Source organism: Xyrauchen texanus, chromosome 41 (genome assembly GCF_025860055.1).
Source record: "Xyrauchen texanus isolate HMW12.3.18 chromosome 41, RBS_HiC_50CHRs, whole genome shotgun sequence".
NCBI classification, from domain to species: Eukaryota; Metazoa; Chordata; class Actinopteri; order Cypriniformes; family Catostomidae; genus Xyrauchen; species Xyrauchen texanus.
Window position 1 is genome coordinate 22,593,245 of NC_068316.1, and position 20,429 is coordinate 22,613,673.

General features: G+C 36.2%; 1 protein-coding gene across 2 annotated transcripts in view; it reads left to right on the top strand.

Annotated features, from left to right (window-relative positions):
• Positions 1-252: 252 nt before the first annotated feature.
• LOC127634045 (dnaJ homolog subfamily C member 13-like) overlaps positions 253-20,429 on the top strand; it is a 74,599-nt gene continuing 54,422 nt past the window's right edge. For both annotated transcript variants that reach the window (XM_052113443.1, XM_052113444.1), the window contains exons 1-2: positions 253-408; positions 12,684-12,764. In XM_052113443.1, coding sequence (XP_051969403.1) covers positions 12,691-12,764 — 74 coding nt within the window. In that variant the 5' untranslated portion in view covers positions 253-408; positions 12,684-12,690. The remainder of the gene's footprint in view (positions 409-12,683; positions 12,765-20,429) is intronic.

Here is a 20,429-nt window from a genome sequence, read left to right on the forward strand (position 1 = left end):
ACAAGGGACATTTGTTGACAAAATTTAATTTCCTAGTAATTTGCACATCCCTTTGCAATCCTTAAATAAAGCATATTGAAAGTGTCAAAACACACATCAACCCCTGTTATTACCTCCATAAACATATGTCTATAATTATCTCCGCTAGTCCCTCCACTAGTCCAAGTACTTTACTTCCTGTCTAACAATCAGCTGACAGACGCATGAGAATCGACCGTCTTGCGCACGCGCAGTGCCCCGATGGTGGCAGAAGGAAGATGGCGGCGTCCTGAGATTTATTCCAGAGGGAAGCGCAGTCGGCCAGTTTGGGCATCAGTTTGGGATCTCTGAGCTGTAGCAGCAGCGCATAAAGGAGGGTAGGGGGGGCCGAGGGACAGCAACCAGTCGCTTCTGATATCCTAGATCCAGGTAAAACATAACGACGAGAGGCATTCCGCTGCACTGCATTGACAATGCTGGAGCTCTTGTGTGATATAAGGCCAGTTGCGTCTGACAACGTTCAGTTAATTTAATATACAATACTTACTGTAGAAATACCATACTTAACATAGTTGACACCAAAATACCATACTTATAATGGTAAATATGAGACGTGTTTCAAATAGTCTAAGAGGCTTTTAGAATATGCCTGACATTTTAATTTCTTATGAACTTTTTCCAATAAGGTTGTGTTTGTTAACAGGTAAATGCGTTAGGTATCATGCACAAACAATAACCATATGTTCACCGCATTTATTAACCTTGGTTAATGTAAATTAAATTTAAAAATGTCATTGATAGTTGATTTTATAATAATGCATCAGCTAATGTTACTGTGAACCACTTTTAATGTTAAAAATGTATTAGTGCATTTTGCAATTAATACTAACCAAGATTAACAAGTGATGTTAAAATATTGTTCAATGTTAGTTCATGTTAACTAATGTAGTTAACTAATGTTAACCAATACAACCTTATTGTAAAGTTTTACAAAACATATATTTTTTTCTGATGACAGGTTGCTATTACCTACAATAACTAATTATTGGTGGAAATTATGGTTGCCTTGATAACTTTTCTATTGATCGCTATAGTTAAGATTATGGTTTGCATATTAACAGAAGCACAATGTGTCCAGTGTCTTTACAATTGATGACCGACATGGATTTTGTTAGATTATATTGCCTATTGTCTGAGTTTTGAGTCATTTCACATAATGGAAACTCAAATTGAACAGATTTTCAGCCGTTTCACCATAAATCTGAGAACTAGTTCAACCTCTTGTGTTACTTGTCGAATCTCAGCTCATATTAATAAACTTAAGTAAATCCTGTCAACTGTGGAAAAATGTGCATGTTTTTTTCTGCATCTCTGACATTTTGAAAGGAAGTGGCATATCACAGAGCCCTGTCTTTACTGGTTCCTAACTGTCAGGATTTCCTGCTCGCATTGCCCTTAAAATATATATTTTTAATGCCCTTAAGCATTACTACTACATGTTTTGCCTCGCACCCTGTGCACCAGTTTTGCGTTTTGTTTCCCAAGTCTGCTAGGTCTTCAGTTACCTTTTTATGCTTACTTAGGCTAAATATGTATAGAGTACTGGGCTCAAAAAGTGCTTGTTTTTATTATGTTATTATTAAAGAAATGGATCATTTTGCAGTCACTTTAAATCTATTGCTAGCTTGGTTCATGTTTGTCTGGGGTTTTACTCAATGGGTTTCTAATAATTCAAAATGTGGATTGTTTTGTCATCAGTTTGTTTTAATTTGGGAAATTGGAAGAAAACGTGACCGCACTCTTTAGTTCCCAGGATTGATTTATTCAGAGTTAGCATTTTCTTTTTTGAGGCTTTGGGTTTTGACATGGGCACTGAGCACATGACTGAGTCACGTGACTCATCCTCTATGAAGTTGAACACTAGACTAGCCATGATGAGGGTGTCTGGACAGCACACCTGATAAAAATGAACAAAACATGCATGGCGAGAAATAGATTAAATCTAGGAGACTTCCTGCTGGACCATTTAATTTGTAACCTCCATAATTTGTGCTGCTGTTTTATTTTGTTTTGTTTTTTCCTTTAATGATTCACAACATGCATTGTAATTATCTAGCCTAGCATGGTTTGCTTTACTTCAAATTGCATTAAGTTATATTGTCAAATGTTCAGAAGATTTCTGCAAAATACCTCAGTTTGTACAGTAAAATCCTTATAAACTAATAAGGGATTACTTTAAACCGTATTGGAAGCTTGTAGGGGGGTGGGGTGGGGGGGATTTCACGACTTATAAATGCTTTTTCTATCACTTTGCTGTGTGTGTCTGTGTATGTACTGACAGGAAAAGAATGCTTGCAGTGTTGAGCAATTCTGTGATTTCAGTGTAATTGTCATGCACCATACATACATGTCTGCCATTTAAAAAAAAAAAGAAAAGATTTCAGTAATGGTCGACGGATAAGGGATTTTCAATTGCAGATTCCGAAATCTAGAGAGTAGGGTTAATCTGATACCAAAATGTTGACTTCGGTACGATACCAGCCCTGGTACCTTGTTGTCAATACTAAATCAATACTTCAGCAACAAATAAATGGCCTCAGATTACTGATGATGTCACACAGAGTAGGACTTGATTAAAAGAACGGCATTAAGTCTTGCAGTTACAAATTATTTTTTTTCCAATCAAATATTAGTTTTGATTTATTAAATATTATAATAGTTTTGATTTATTAAATATTATCATTAAAACAGTGTTTAATCAAAATAATACATAAAGCTTTAATCAAATAAAATATAATAATGAATTTTCAACAAAACAATATAATATTTTTGGTCGTAAAATGGTACACAACAGAGCGTCACAGTATAAATGAAAACATTAATGAAAAATAATCTGATTACCTGGGGCACAAGGCTGATACGGCTAAATCGCAGTGTGCTGATATTCGGTACACTTGTTTTTGTGATATTGCTTACATGTAGTAATAATTATAATCATGATATTTTGCTAGTACCAGTATACCTTGCCGCCCTTTTACAGAGCAGGATAGCCAATTGCTGATATAGGTTAAATGCAGATAAACATAATACAATTTAACAACAGCAAATTAAATGTACACAATATCTAAAGTGAAACAAACACTTATTTTATGGAATATTTCCTAAAATTTGCATAAACCTGAAAAGAAAGAGCCTTGAAAACAGAAAGTGTTGACTATCCACTAACAAATCTATTGGTAGGTTTTATATTTACAGGCCGTTTTATGTTAGGGAAAACACGATACAGGCGTGGGAATGCACAGTCCGTAAAAAGTCTGGGAAAATTATTGTCATGACCGATTTGCACGGGATTAAAATGACTGAGAAGGTCTGAAAATGATGACATTACCCCACATCCCCATAGAAAACGAATCCCATCTGAATAGGGCTTTAGACTTAGACAGAATTTTGGGGTCAAGTCCACACATTTGACGACTAAGAGTGGGTACAAAATTTCCACCTCAACAAAAGAAGCTTGAATTTTTGTGCGAGTGCCTACAGGCATGTCTGCTTCATGGACATGCTGTTAAGAAAAGCCAAGGGGAATCAGATATATGTGTTTAGATATAAGTCAGATGTCCAGAGATCAGATTTATATCTGATTTAAAACCACAATTGGAAGTGGCTCAGATTTATGCGAAAAATTCCTATTACAGATTTTTCGGTTTACACACTGTGTCAGATGTGAGTAAAAAAAATCAGATTTTTTGTGACTGTGTAAATACAGCCAAATAGACTCGGCACATTTGCTGCTTTTGAGGTCGACTAGAGAAATTGATTTGATTACTTTTCTGTGTTGCCTGGGTGTAGAAAGAGAAGATTGTTTGTGTTTTTCTGAACTCTCCTGAGGTTGTGCAGTTTCAGAACTGCTTCTATTGATCCATGCTAAGAGCTGTTAAGATTGATCACATGACATCATCCTGGAATCATTGCTGCTTTGTTTTTTTAACCGATAAAGGTGCTGTAAGTGATTTTTATTTTTGATGGAATGCTACAGAATGCAGATGTTCCTTCTCCCTTAAAGAAATCACAAAAATAAGTGTTCTGAGATCTCAGCAGTTTCTGTGACAGCAATATATTATGTAAATCTCTAACTAAAATGTGAACGGCGCAGGTACATTCTTTCATCAGCCAATCGGAAGGCTTTGATATGCTTTCTGCCTGTCAATCATTTTGCATGTTTTCGTAGTGTAGTAGTTGCAGCGGATCATTCGGGTTTAATGCCATATTCATATTCATAACAGTTGTCAGCCGATGATGCTGTTTTTTTCTACAGTTGTGTTTGACAACCGTGAAAAGACACACTGCTGCTCTACTGTTTGGTGTCGGTCTCAACACTATCTTTGGAGGGCGTGTCTAATTCAATGACTCAGTCTCGTTGAAGTTCCAGAACTGCTAAAATTGCTTTCAGCACCATTAAGCGAGTAATGCATTACATTTCAATCCAGTAATTCCATTAGACTAGTGCACAACACTGTAGACTACCAAGATTACACATTTTCATAAGGGAAGTTTTGAACAGATTGGTGAACCAGTTGATTGATGTCTACTGCTTGAAGTCTTAAGTGATTAGCCTAATTACATTCACTTTGGCTAGTTTTGTTATTTTATGATTAAGTCCAAAGGATGCCTTGCTCAGACACGAGCACTAGGTATCTGTGTATATGATGTGTGACACAAATCACGTCATCAGCAGAGTGCTCAAGTACTGAATGAATTTGACAGGCTAGCGTTCGACTGTATACAGATTCGTTCTCATCAAAACCAAAGTATACTTTTACATGGCATAATTCTGATTTACATTTATGCATTTGGCAGACGCTTTTATCCAAAACGACTTACAGAGCCCTTCTTACAGGGACAATCCCCCTGGAGCAACCTGGAGTTAAGTGCCTTGCTCAAGGACACAATGGTTGTGGTTGTGGGGATCGAACCAACGACCTTCTGATTACCAGTTTACCAGTACTGTGGTTTAGACCACTACACCACCACCACACCACTTCTGATCTTTCAGTTCAGTTCTGAGTGCTCCATCATTTCATTATCTTCATCATTTGATGAGTTAATACGAAATGGTACACAAGTTTACACAAACTTCTCTTGGTAAATTCTATTTATCGCCTGCTTTCCTTGAGCAGTTACAGCAAAATGTTTATTATTAACGACTCAATTTAAATACTCAAGACTCAAGTGCTATTTCAGTGCTGATTGCGCCTGATTAACTACACTACCTGGCCAAAAAGTTGCATACTGTATTATTTCAATGGACCACCTTTAGCTTTGATTATGGCACGCATTCTTAGTGGCATTGTTTCGACAACCTTATGCAATGTTAAACCATTTATTTCCATCCAGAGTTAATTTTTGGCTGAGATCTTGTACTGATGACGGGAGAGTCGATCTACTCCGTAAAGTCTTCTCCAGCACATCCCAAAGACTTTCAATGGGGTTAAGGTCAGGACACTGTGGTGGCCAATTCATGTGTGAAAATTATTCCTCATGCTCCCTGAACCACTCTTTCACAATTTGAGCTTGATGAATCTTGGCATTATCAAAGAAATAATCCATTGATGGGATTGCCTGTTCATTCAGTACATTCAGGTACTCGGCTGAATTCATTTTGTTGCCACATAACGTTTCTGAGCCTAGACCTGACCAGTTGAATTAACACCAGAGGCTTGTACAGTGGGCACTGCATGATGGGTGCACTGCTTCATGCGCTTCCCTTCTTACCCTGATGAGCCCATCGCTTTGGTATTGGGTAAATCTAGACTCATCAGTCCACATGACATTTTTCCATTGCTCCACAGTCCAATCTTGTTGTTTTCTTTGGTGGATGCAGGCCAATAATTTCCCCCTTCTGAATAGGGCTGAAACAATTAGTCGGCGTTATCGACAACGGCGACAATAAAAAAAATTGTCAGCTAAAATTTTAATTGTCGAATAGTGTTTGATCTCATTTAACGTAACATGAGATCACATTAAACTTGAATTATGATGCGCGGGAGCAGCACTGCAGTTCGTGCCTGATTGTGGAACGGAAGAATTACACAGCTCACGGTCCAGATACAGTCTAAACATTACAAACAACTTCAGGTGAAGTAGATCGCAAAGTATGAGGGAATTCTAATGCAAAAATACAAAATAAGTAAATACAGAAGCACTCTCGTTGTGGAATAAGTGGAGCTGCCACTCCACTGAAGCAAAACTTGCATGTCAAGCGTCTTTAAAGCAAACACCCCAGCGCTACATCTTACATCTTACATCTCGGGTGATCAGTCGTGAGTGATGGATCGTGACTTATTGAATCATAATATATATGTCATTGTGCATTTCTCATCGTGAAGAAAATTATGCATATATGCTAAATTACCAATACACAGCTTTATTAATAAGAGAGAGTTTTTTTTTTTTTTTTGTGAGTTAAAGATGGATTGAAGTGAACAAAGTTGAGAGAGGGGTAGTTTTCGCCCCATTATACACCGCAACAAAATAAATTTTTGATTTGTTTTTATTTTGGATTGTTATCCAAAAATAATATCTAAAACTCCTTTAAAACAGCATACATTTTCTTTAGCAGTTATACTGCAGAAGAAATCATTGTTATCTGTGAATTGTGAATATAATATTAAAAATACAATTATTTAAAAATCCTTTTAAAAAAGATGCATTCTCCTGAGAAGCAGCATATAATATACTGTATTTAGACTTGCTTTTAGAGAATAGATCTTGAATAGAAGTATATTTTGTCTTTACTGCACTTGCAAAAATATATCCAATTGACAAAATACAAAATACACTTACTGTATATTCAAGAGACATTCCCTTAAAGCAATTATAAATATCTTGTATATTGGTTCTCAAATAAATTAATTTTTAGACTATTTTAAATGGAAAACAAGACAAAAACATTTGCTAACAATAGGATTTTTTGCAGTGAATTTCTTTACTGAATTAAACAAGTATTTTTTCCTTTAATTCAGTGAATGTCATTTAAAGGTATTTTTAAAAGATGATTTTTTCCTCTTTATTGTTAGTAAGAACATTTAATCCAACCTTTTAAGTCGGGGCACAAGCTGAATAATCGGTTAAGAGCTAATGATTAATCGTTGCAATAATCGCCCGAATAATAATTATAATAATCGTTAGAATAATCGATTATCAAAATAATCGTTAGTTGCAGCCCTTCTTCTGAAACACAGTAACATCATTTCCATGACCACAGGATACGTCTTCCAACATGGTTGTTTAAGAAATGAGAAGCTACACATCAGTTAGGGTTAAAATAATTGTTGCCAGCTCTTACATAGGCTCTTACTGTTTATTTGGCCAGGCAGTGTATATTGCCGGTAATTAGTAAAGTCGCAAAAACTGTTTGGTGAATTTACCCCTGTGTCTTCTAGGGATGTGCCAAACTACATATTTTCAATATTAGCTATACTAAAAAAAAAATCCTATTGTTGTTACGAAAAAAATCTGGCTGTGTTTGCCAGAATAATTACATAAAAAATACAGTTAAAATGTAAACCACTTTACAGAACAACCTGTACATTTGACAGTTTATAATGGTTGTAAATTTACACGCTGACACTGTAAAAAAAATAACAATTCTGGTAAATTTATAGTAAAACAAATCATAAACATGCCGTCTGAAACTGGTAAAATCTGTTGTTTACTTTATAAGGTATTTTGTTGATCACTGTAGTAACTACAGAAGGGCACATGATGACATGAAGTTCATCAATAATGACTCTTCCAGGAGCATTGGCCAATAAACATAAAGAGACACGGTGCTCAGCATTACTCACACAAACAATAAACACCATCATGGTAACACATATGAGATTTAATGATGTAACTAAATTACATCAAATATAACACAGAACACCCCAAAGTAGATTACTGATATTAAAAAATATGATGAAACAACTATTCCCATAAAATATACTGAAATGTAATGGGTCACACAGGGAATTGTGGGAATGCCCGATTACTGTTTTTTTTTAATGTAATTTTAACAATAATTTACTATAAAAAAAAAAAAAAGTACATGTACTCTCTTGTTCTTTTTACCATTAATTATACAGGAAAATCTTACTTTTTACATTTAAATATTTTTTTTTTACATAATTTTATTGTAAAAAATACTGTATTGTCTAAGAATATATTAAAACATTTTACTGCATATTTTACAGTTAATATTTGTTAATCAATTAAAATTTTATTTCTGTAGCATTTTTACAGTATTTTACTGTTAAAATTACTGACATTTTTTACAGTGTAGTCAGTGTCAGTGCATTGTCTGAGTGACTAGTCCATCAAATTCGATTTAGAGTAGTTTTCACAGCTGTGGTTGATATGCTCTATGATGAATGATTAGCTTACTTAAGTCAGTGAGTTTCTGAGCTCCTGTAATGACCTTTTAGTTTTAGGCTGTGGAGCAGGAGAGGAGTGAAAGGAAGGAAGGAAGGATGGAGTCAGTCGTTTCAGCTCTGTTGCAGAATGCTGACAGAGCCTTTCATGACCTCCTGTTTAACACGGTTCATGGATCTTACACCTCTCAGCACTCTTTGCATTGCTTTCAGATTATGCTTCACCTTGTCCTTTCTCTGAGTGAATCAGATTAGTCATGTTCACACATACAGCCTTTTCCAGAAAATTACCTACAATTTCCAGTTTAGAGGTCATGTGTTAACACAACCCTTTTGAAAATACTGGTAAAGTTTGCTCTGGCAGTTTTCCTTAATGTCAAGTTATATCATTGCCTATAAATGCCCTTATTGATGGTATGTGTGAACAGTACATTTATCAGTAAAGGCATCCCAGCAAATTTTATGTAATTTACTTGGTTGCATGTGTGGGTGGGGCTATTGTGTCTTTATTTTCTGTTTCTCCTTTTTCTGATATTATACTTGTTTTTAGTAACACTTTACATCAAGGTTGTATATGTTAACATTAGTTTATGCAATAATTCACACAAATCAAATGTTTTCACAACATTTATTAATCTTGATTAAAGTTAATTTCTACATATACGTTTTTGTAAATATAAAATGGATAAGTTGTATATGTTAACATGACGTAATGCAAGTTGAACCAACATAAACTACTATAGTCTATCTATAAAGTGACATCAACCAAAATGATTGAATGCAGGGTTTTTCCTTCTCTTTACTGCAGCATGCACAATTAAAGTGGTCCTCTTATGTCATCCTGTTTAAGCAATCACCCATTTAAGATGTGCCAGGCCTCCATTTACCAAAAACAAGGCTGGCTCGTTATGCTGCAAAATATCTGGATTCCCATCATACATCATTGAAATAAGATTGGTAAATGACCACCAGGGTGTGTCCTTCCGTTATTCATCCCGCTTTCAGCACTTTATAATCGCTAAATATGCTTCTCATGTGGAACACGAATCTGTGCGGGTTAATTGAAGCCTGATTTTGCGTGTGTATCACGCGATCTACAGAAGAATCACAGGAGAACGCAGGTGTGCACGTCAATCAGGCTTGATGTGGGAGCTCCGGTGACAGGATATCACAGAGGGGATCACATGTGCGATTAAATCGGGCTTCCCTCGATGTCTTGACTCCGACCACAAATCTTATGCAACCTATTTGACTATTTGACATGAGAATTTTCTATTTTACAGCGCTATGGAGCAATTCAACCATTTCAAACACCTAGACAGCCCTGACATTCTGAACAGCGCAGATGAGGCAAAGAAAAAAACACTGTGACCTACACCAACAACATCATTTTCAAGCCTTTTTTTATAGAGAAAAAAAAAATCCTCCATATTGGTGCTAAACTTTTGAATAGTTTTGTTCTACGCAGACAATTGGATCAGGTGCGTGACGCTAAAAACGCAAGCAGTTCAGAAAATTTAAACACAACAAACTAACTGAATTACAGTCAGTAAATCAGCTGGTTAGTAAGTATTAGCTGGCTAGCAGTTACATGTAGTGGATCATTTGGGACACATCTATAGCCCTGCTGTCATGTAAATCAGTCATGAGGCTAGGTAGCTGGTAACTAGCACCTAGCTATCTGGCTAATATGATATCGTTCTGTAGTGAACAAGACAGAACTGATGAAGCAATGCTATCAACTGAACACAATGTCAACTCCACTGCTGTTTATTTATGCACTTGAATTAAGTTTATTTGAATGTGAATTTGCACAGAATTCTGAAATGTATGTAACTTCACTGTTTTTTCCATGTGCAAGATCTCACTCGCTCTCTCCTACTACCCACTCTGCGTGCACTCAAAGCTTTGACCGCTTGCTTGCTCGCTCAACAAGTGCACACCATTAAAATTTGCCAGAATTTCAGCCAATCAGAGATGAGGTGGGACATTTTTATTGGCTGGCTAAACCACAGATCATATGACTAATAAAAACAACAAGAAGGGGAGGGGATAGTTTGTTTTCAAGAAAGGAAATGTGAATCACACTATGACCACATGAAAACAGCTCTTTTGTTGACTGTTTTATTTAACCTTTATGAAGTATTTTTTTTAGTCTGTACACTACCAATATGCTTACTAGCTAGCTAGCTATCTGGCTAGCTCTTGTAGTATGGTTCTCTTGGCTAGTATTTGGTTACCTAGGTTACCAAATTACAATTACGTAGCTACTAGCTTGGCCGTGATAGCTACCACTTTCATCTGAAATTATATAATTGAATCTCTCCCGTGTGTAAAACTCTTTTAGACTAACGTAATAGTGTCGGTTTGGGGGAACTTAATTTGACTTCTATCTATCCCACAGAATATTCTGGGAAATCAGTTTATTAAAATCTGCAACAACTGAATCTTGTTATTTTGGTATAAATATTATGTTTAGTGTACCATCTTTAGTGTGTCCTCTCCTATTTTTTCAGCAGCCTTGTGTGTTATAAATATTATGAATATTATAAATATTATCTAAATTAACATTCTGTTCTTGATAATAAATTAGAAAAGTTTTTGGGTATCTTAAAATGTTCAGTATGCTTCAGTTATGCATTCTACCACAACCCTTCTAGCTAAATGTATTAATGAGAAGAAATGGAAGAAAATGAAAAGAGATGTCTCCTGTCATAGTTTGGGGTAAATTAAATGTATTGTGAATTGAACCTCAATTGTTTGAGACTGCAGAAAGATAAAAAAAAATAGAAAGAACTCCTTAGCATTGCATGATCCCAGGCTACTACAGTATATTTTGAAAAACTTACAGTATTCCTGATATGTCTACAATCTACAGGGGAAATATATTTTGTAATTATAACTGCATACATTATATAAAGTGTGTTCTGAAATTGGAGCATTGTACCTGTTGGCTCTTCTGCAATATTTACACTGAGATGTTCATGGCTGCTGTAGCTACCTCAACTGGCCAATCACAGAGTGCTTGTAAGCAGCTTCTAAAATCCAATCCTGACGTAGGAGGTGGGACTTGACGTAATACGGCTGGAAAAGCAAACAAGTAGTCTAAAGTTCCAAGCGCTCGCAGAGTGCATACAAGGAGCGAGAATGAGTGAGATCTTGCACATGTTAAAAAAAGTATTAATCTTTGCAATTTGAAAACAAACTGGCCTGGTATGCGTTCAGATATTACTAAAATCTAAATAATTCCTAAATTTTTAAGAGTTTAAAAAACAATATCTGTTATGGAGTAGGAAACAACAATTTTTACTATAGAATTACAGTCCCAAATCAGTAGTTTTCACAATATTATAACTAGTCCTATAGAAATAAGGTGTTAAGTTAGTTTGAGTTCCCACAGCACCCTGAAGTACGTTAAATTCAGAAGTTTCTAGATGCTCAGAGGATCAATAAATAACTTGTTTTCAATAACAACATGAAATGCAACTGCAAATCTTAAATATTACAGTAATTAATCTCAATTCTGTAAAAAAAAAGCAAAAAAACAGAACTGCACCACGTTTCTAAATGACCGTAAACATCAACCACCACTGAAGGCCATTTTTGACCCAGGAAAAACCCTGGAATGCTATATAAAAATGGAATTTTTTGAACGATTGAATTCAATAATTTAAATACATTTTTCACTGTATACATTATTGGCTGTACAGTGTTCTATTTTCCATTGTATTGCTGTGTGAAACAACTCAAAGCCTTCTTTTAAGTGAGGCTTACAATGTAATTTACATTATATAAACTCATAAAAAGTTAATTGAACATCTATGTTTTCGCTTGTATGAAAATTGCCCATAATGCTTTGCTCTTTTTCCATGGTTCCCATGTCTGTTCCTCTCTGAAACTCTCACCTGTCTCAAAAGCAATCATTGAAGTGAAGAGGCATTGAGTATGAGGTGCAGAATCTGTGTGCCCAGTGTGAAGTGTGCTGGTGTTGGTATTTTAGGAAGTGTTGGAAGTTCAGTGTCTTTGTTTGAGGGGTAATTGCAGTCTGACTGAGTTGCCATGAGGCAGTGAAATATGCATGGTTGGGTTTGTGGTTAGGTCCTACTTGAGTAAAAAATGTGTAGAAGTAGTCTACAGTTCGACAGTCATCCTTTTGTCAACTACTATAATTGGCTACATTTATTTTCAGATTTTCTTTGTCATCTTTGTGCAGGATGTAAATCCGTTGATATCGGAGTTCATGTCTGTCCTCTTTTGAGTTATAGACTGTGTCCCTCTTCTCTCTTTTCCCAGGCCCTGTATGAAGATGAACATCCTCAAAGACAACAAAGACTTGGCTTGTTTCTACACAACCAAACACTCCTGGAGGGGGAAGTAAGTGCCTCATTCTATGCCCTTTTCTCTGTTACTATGATACATTTCATTCAGAGGGAACATGCTTATTGGATTTCACGACACTCTTTGTAATCATGTTTTCAGATCTCAGGCTTCAGTGAGATTTAGCCTTGCATGAGTACAGGGGAAGCTTGACATATACTGTGTGCTGATGATAAATCAACTCACAAACCTTGATATTTGTTCTTGTGTCTTGAATTATTGATCCGTCAATGAAATTGCTTTAGTCTATCTGCATAATGTGACCCAAGGCATTTTGAACTTGTATGCTCAATAAGCTCTACAGTTTGATTGCAGATAGTCTCAGCTTCTTACACTTATCCATGCAAAACCTACAGATGCGTATTTCACACAAAAATGGCATGGGCTTTCTCAAAAAGCAAGCTCACATCTGATTTGTTTGATTTATTCAATTTTGGAAGTCCAGGTGCACAGGTTTTTCCTCAGTTTTCTGAAAACATTCGTCTTTACAAAGTATCCAGTATCCTCTAGTTGCTGAAGTTTGAGGTTGCAAAGTTTGTGGTGTCACATCTTTGAAAGATACTCAATAGCTTTGTATGAGACAGCAAGTAGACAAGATATTCTTAAATGCACCTCTATGTTTTGCTTTGTTCTCAAAAAAATCTCTTTCCAGCCCACAACATAATGTACAGAAGACCTAATGGTGGTTGGTCGTTTTACATGTTGATCTAAGGGGCTTTTCCTGTCTAAATGGGTGGTTCTTGGCCAGAATAAGCTATAATGTGGATCAGACTTCATTGACAATCCAAAGTCTGACGACGCAAGACTAGATTGCTTATACTGGCCTTTATTTTTATGTTTTTCTTCCAATATCTCAACTTAGATCACCTTCTATTACTCTCTGTTTTACTTCTGACACACCCTGGTGGTCATTTACACATCTTATTTCAATGATGTATGATGGGAATCCAGATATTATGCAGCATAATGAGCTAGCCCAGTCTGTTTTTTTGTAAATAGAGGCCTGGTACATCTTAACTGGGTGATTGCTTAAACAGGATGACATAAGAGGACCACTTTAATTGTGCATGCTGCAGTAAAGAGAGAGATTAACAGAGCTTGGTATCTCTGTGGAATTGTGCCAGTTCGTCAGTAGGCCCCAAAATGAGTCAAGGTGAATTCAGAATAAGAGGCTGTTTAATAGCTGAGCCCAATTGGACTCTCACCATAGTAACCATTATAGGGATGAGAATGCACCATTTTGTAGAACTGCAATTGCCAAAGCACCACATTCGCTCAGATATAGGGCATCTGGACAGTGCATATGGCCAAATACCTTGCTGGATTATACACACAAGTGCATGATTAACCAAGAGTCCTGAGGTTTATAGGTGAACAGCTGGATAATGTTTGGGAATTACTACTGTTTCCAGGTTAGGGTTTGACAGAGATCAATTTGTGATCCAAAGTTAAATGAATGGTTCACCTAAAAAAGAAAAAGAAAAGTAACAGAAGTGGCCCATATAAAACTTGAGCTACATTCAAACATGGTACATCAAGATGCATCATGCCAGGTTTGATTTATTTGATGCCAAATGCAATTGGTTCTTTCATGTCGAAATCACACCAAGTTTAATTATCCAGAAGTGCAAAGCAGATTTGATAGGTGAATAGTTTTTCAATAATTTGTTAATTTTTGTTCTGTCCTCACACAAAGCTTTAATATGGCTTCAGAAAACTAGGGAATAGAGTTCAAGAGTCGTATAAACTACTTTAGATAGAAAATAGTAGTTAAGAAGAGTTTTATTCTTGTTTGGTTTATTGTTTCTGCAGCCCAGCCATTGTGAACGAGAGACTGAAGAGTGGTACAACAACATACCTCCCTCCCAATTAACAACAAATCATGTCTTTATAATGTATAGTGTATAATAACAAGGAATATATAGAGGCTTTGGGAGTATGAGTGATCTCTGGAGATCGGTAAGCATGAAATATGTTGCTTTATGAAGCATAGAGCTCCTTTTTTAGATGAAACTGTACATATTACTCTGAGAATGTCTACTGAGACTTGCTCAGATTGGGCCCCAAAGGCTAACTTTATTACTTGTGATCTTTTTAAGCCATAACTCTAGGCCTGACTCATTAACCTGTAATCATTAGTCATGCCGAGCCAAATAAATAATGCCATGGGCAGAAAAAAAGCAGGAATAGTTTACAAATGTGACTAAAAAATATACTATGGTAATTTCCATCAGGTTCCTTGATATTTTGGTTATTGCTGTGGTATTTGTGAGATAACTTGTCTGTATTTATATGAATCATCTGATGTCACTCACTTAGAGTTTATTAGATTGACCAAAGAGCCACTTAGTGATGGGTCCACAAAGGCTAAATACATACAGCCTTATAGGAAATCTCCTGTTTGCTTCTGCTATGGTTCTGCTCCTGTATACTGGATATGGACTGCTGCCAAAGCTTTCATTTCTGGCAGATGTTGAGTAAATTATGCATTCATTCTTTGACATAATTGGCTGGTTTTGTCTGGTATAAATGGTTAGGGTGTAGAGCTCATCTAGTCTTAGACCTAAGAGCCATACACTAACTGTCTTGTTGGATATTGTGCACAAAAATGGCACAAACTAGCATACAATGACAATCTTTAATCTGACTGGATGGCTTTATGCAAATTCCAGGACTCAGGGTGCACTTAAATTTTCTATCAGAAAACAGTGTCATGTTTGCAAGTTACTGAATTTGAAATGTACCAGGTTGATGGCATAATATTATTCATTTTAGTTTTTATATACATTTTTATGAATCAATATATATCATTATTGAATAAATAATTTTGTTTATTAAATACATCCAAGAATATTATTTGAGGCACTTGGTTGCAAGTAAAAGAGATAAGCACACCTGCATTCTTTCCTTTGCTCTGAGGGTTATATATATATATATATATATATATATATATATATATATATATATATATATATATATATATATATACCCCGTGTATCTGTACCCTCACTAGCAACCGGGCCAATTTGGTTGCTTAGGAGACCAGGCTGGAGTCACTCAGCACACCCTGGGATACAAACTAGCGAACTAGGGGTGGTACCCAGTGTCTTTAACTTTGAGCTACCCAGGCCCTTGACACTGCATCATAAAAATGGGGTGCTGCTGTAGAAGACGCTGAAAAAACAGCGAGACGCTGCACAACATTCAGAGATGTCCATCTAGTGCTTGTTACACAAAAAAACTATTAAAAACAGACAATTACAAAAACCCTTTCGGTGTGAACGGACCCTAAGACTGAAATGTAGATCCATGTCACATTTATCAACCTAAATATTTCTCTGGTGATGATTGCATGAGCATGTGACATAACAAGCCTGTAGTCTTTACGGTGACTTTTGTACATTAACCTGTCCCCTCATATGTTGTCTCGGATGTAGACTTTGACCTGGATTTTTCATTGCACTGCAGAGATGTTTAAGGAGATTTTTTTAGCTGTGTTTTTCACTTTGGAGCTAACCGATTACATCATCCACTGTCCTGCGGGTGGGCAGGCGACCTGCTTCTGGCCAGTGTAATTTAGAGATATGCCAAGAATTATTCCTCCTCGAGCAATGATCTCATTCATGTGTTCAAAGCCTGTGTTATCACATCAGCTGAGTTGATGAATAAGCTATTGGAAAATCTCAACACTTGACTGAGACAAAAGAGCTGCTCAATTTAGATGTTTATCCATTGTCTTTCATTTGTTTCATTCAAACCATACTGGTTGACTAAAGCTCTCAAGGTTAGAAATACTGCCTACATTTTTAAATGGTAAACTACAACATATTTTGTAATGATGAACATTTCAATGTATGTAGAATGCTACATTGTTGTCACATGACATCAACACATTACACATTTAATTCAGTGAGTGGAGAAATTGTTTTGTGTGTCTCTGTAAAGATGTCTCTCTTGGCTGTCTGAAAATGAGTCAGGAACGTGTTTGAAATTATGGTTGTTATTAATTCTGATTCATTCTTCACTCTGGCCAAAGCAAGGCATATTCGATTGCATTGAGGGATTCAGTAGAAATATTAGTATGATAGTATGCTATTCTGAAAATAACCTATGTCATTTTTCTAAGTCTTGGGACTTGCATATAAAGCAGAATATAACACTGAAAAGCCTGAAGATTTTTTTTTTTTTTTTTTTTTTTTTATCAAATAAGAATATCTAGTTGGGTCAAGCTATGTGGTATGGTTGTAAATTGTGTTTGTGTGTTCTGTACTTGTTCACGGGAAGCCAGAGACAATGAATTATTAACCAGTCTTGTGACTGGTCTCATAGAGCCTGTATTGCACTGCAGAGAGAAAAAAGAATGCAGACCAGAAAAAGAGGAGTTGCTTTTATTTGGAGATAATGGCTATGTTCAGGATAGCATATTACTATACTGCTTTCACTTTATATGCAGTATGCAGTACACATTATGCAGGATGTGAATTTAATCTAAACATGGGCTGCGACTGAATTTGCACACTGTCCATAGTATGTGAATAGTGTACAGCAGAGTAGGGATGGGAAAAAATATTGATTTTACAATGCATCGTGATCTTCATTCGAACTATATTGTTTCTTAAATCCCAAGATCTATCATTTACTCTATGCGCAACTCCCAGTGAGAGGAAATCACTCGCATTTGCAACCATATTTCTTAAATGTATATATTTTCAAACTGCCTGGTAAATGGCAGTTACATTTCACTCGCCAGTAATTTTAAAGTTTATATTTCACTCGCCAGTAATTGTAAAGTTTATATTCAGCAGCGAGATCCTTTCACCGCGTATTGAGATTCAAATTTGTTAGGTGTATTGCGTGTCGAAAGACGATATCCACACAGTCGATTTGCAATTGTTTAATGTCTCTTTTAATACCCTTTCTGTTCTTTTAAAGTCAGTTGTTGATCAAAAACAGCAAAAAATAAACATTTAATTCTCTTTTTAACATGCGCTCATCTACAGACACTTTTACAGAAATGCCATTTTTGTTAAAGAGACTGGTTATAAATAGTACAAATTAGGCAATTTAACAATAAACTTGTAACAAAAAATTATATATGAAATGTAGTAATTTTTTATTGACTGAATACATAGATTTGTTAATTTTGAAAGCCAAAATGTGACAAATTATGAAAAACTAATAAAATATATTTAGTAAAATGTATATTATTTTACACACTATATTTTCATAATGTATCTAGTTAAAAGCCCCCTGTATAATTAACGGTATTAACTAGGGATGTCCAGATCCGATCTCGTGATCGGAAATCGGGCCCGATCACGTGGTTTCAGACTCGATCGGAATCGGACGTTACCTCCCGATCAGGACTCGGATATATAAGTATATATATTCTCATTATTTTTTAACACATCTATAGTTATGCGGTGGCAGAGTTAGACCCTTTTGACTCCGCATGACATCACTTTGTTTCAGAGACGCTATTGGTTAAATGCAGGCGAAGTAGAATACGGAAGCAGCTTGAAGCGGAAAGCGCGAGTATGTCTGTGGTCTGGAGATATTATAAAGTTGATGACAACAACATTGCCATAGAAAACTGTGAGATATGTAAACTGGGGATTGCAAGAGGTGGAAAGGAAAAGGCTACATTTAACACAACAAACCTGATACGGCACCTCGAAAACAAACACCCGACACAATACAGCGAGTTTACCCAGGCAACCTAGCCGAAGACGAGTCAGCTCACGCTGCAAGAGAGTTTGAATAGGAGAGAAAAAATGCCCTGTGACTGCGTCGAAGGCGCAGGACATCACATCCAAGATAGCACAAATGATCGCAATGAGTGACCTGCCATTCGCAGTTCCTAAAAGCACATTACTGGTTTGCAAACACTGTGGCACTTTTATTTTTTATTTGTTTACATGCCTGCCAGGTATTTTAAGTTGAGGTACTATTTGTTTTTATGTTAGACTTTTTTATATTTGCTGTTGCACTAAAGTCCAAAAGTGAAGAATTTATGTCATTTATTACTTGATTGTTCAAGCTACCTCACAGAAGTGCTCTGTTTGTTAACAGAGATGTTGAATGTTAAAATAAGGTGAATTCAATAAAAAATAAGGAACATCCTGGATCTGTTTTTTCGCTCTTCTTTATTCTTTTTTTTTAATGTATTATAGAAGTATCGGATCGGGACTCTGTATCGGTAGATACTCAAAATCAAATGACTCGGACTCGAGGGCAAAAAAACCTGATCGGGCATCCCTAGTATTAACTGGGTGAGAATTTCTTTCATATGTAAGCAAAAGGGACATTATAACAGAAATATTCCCATATGAATTGATATCGAATCAAAATCGAATCGGGAAATCTATATCAATACCCAGACCTATAACTTGGCACACCGTACTGAGAACTGTAACGCAACGCGTTAGTTAAATAAATGTTTCACATCCCTTTTTTTTTTTTTTTTTAAATAGGCACTGTACAGTCACAAGTACTATTGTTGACTTTCACACAGCCAATCTTGTCAGTGTGATAGTGCCATCTAACAGTTGCCTCCTTTATATTTGCTAACTGTGAACTGAAATATGTTATAATTGCTATCTTTTCACACTTGTCTGATAAAAAGCTTCCTGCATGTTTTGTGTGTTTGTATGTCAGCATGCATTATTTAGATCATTATTTACATAACTTTCCATCCTATCACAAACATGATTTGCTAAGGACACTTTTTTTTTTCCTGATTAACATTTTTTATTGATTCGTAGAAATGACACAGAAAAACACAACATATATTGAATCAACTTTTAACCCCCACTATTATCCCTCCCCAATCACCAACCCCACCCTGACCCTCAACGAACACCCCTGTGGTCACACGTAAGAATACACACACAGTAATCCACAGCCCCTCCACAAGAGTCCCCAGTCTTCTACATGACACCTCCTCGAAAGCTTCCACACTCCCCAAGAATAATAAAATGTCTTCTGCGTGAAGCAAAAACGTATGCACCACACCTCCTGCCACCACCCCTGGAAAATCTTCCTCTTTCCTATCATGGCTGCTAATGGTTCCAGAGCAAGACAGAACAATAATGGGAAAAGAGGGCAACCCTGCCAGGTGCCCCTAGCCAGAGTAAAATAATCTGAAATTAATGCATTTGTTTGTACCACCACTACCGGGTGTCTATAAAGTAACAATCCATCCAATAAAAGTATTCCCAAACCCGTATATTTCCAAAATATTAAATGATAATCCCATTCCACCATATCAAATGCCTTTTTGGCATCAAGTGTGATGGCAGCAGCTGGAGTTTGGTCATTCGCCACTGACCACTTACGCCTAATGTTATCAGAAGAGCTGCGGCCAATAATAAACCCCACCTGATCTATATATAAATAGGAGATGTCATAACTTAGTTGGTTAGCCAGAATTTTTGACAATATTTTTATGTCTAACTGGATTAGGGAAATTGGATGGTAACTCTTACACACACTTGGATCTTTGTCCACAGAGGATATTGAGGACCAGGTGGTCTCCATATAAACATAGATTTATGCCTTAATCAGCTGTTGGAATTCAGGATTTTGTAAAAGGGATACATTAAAGCAGCATCTTGATGATTTATTTTTCTACGTATTTGGCAAACATCTCTGAGACTAAGA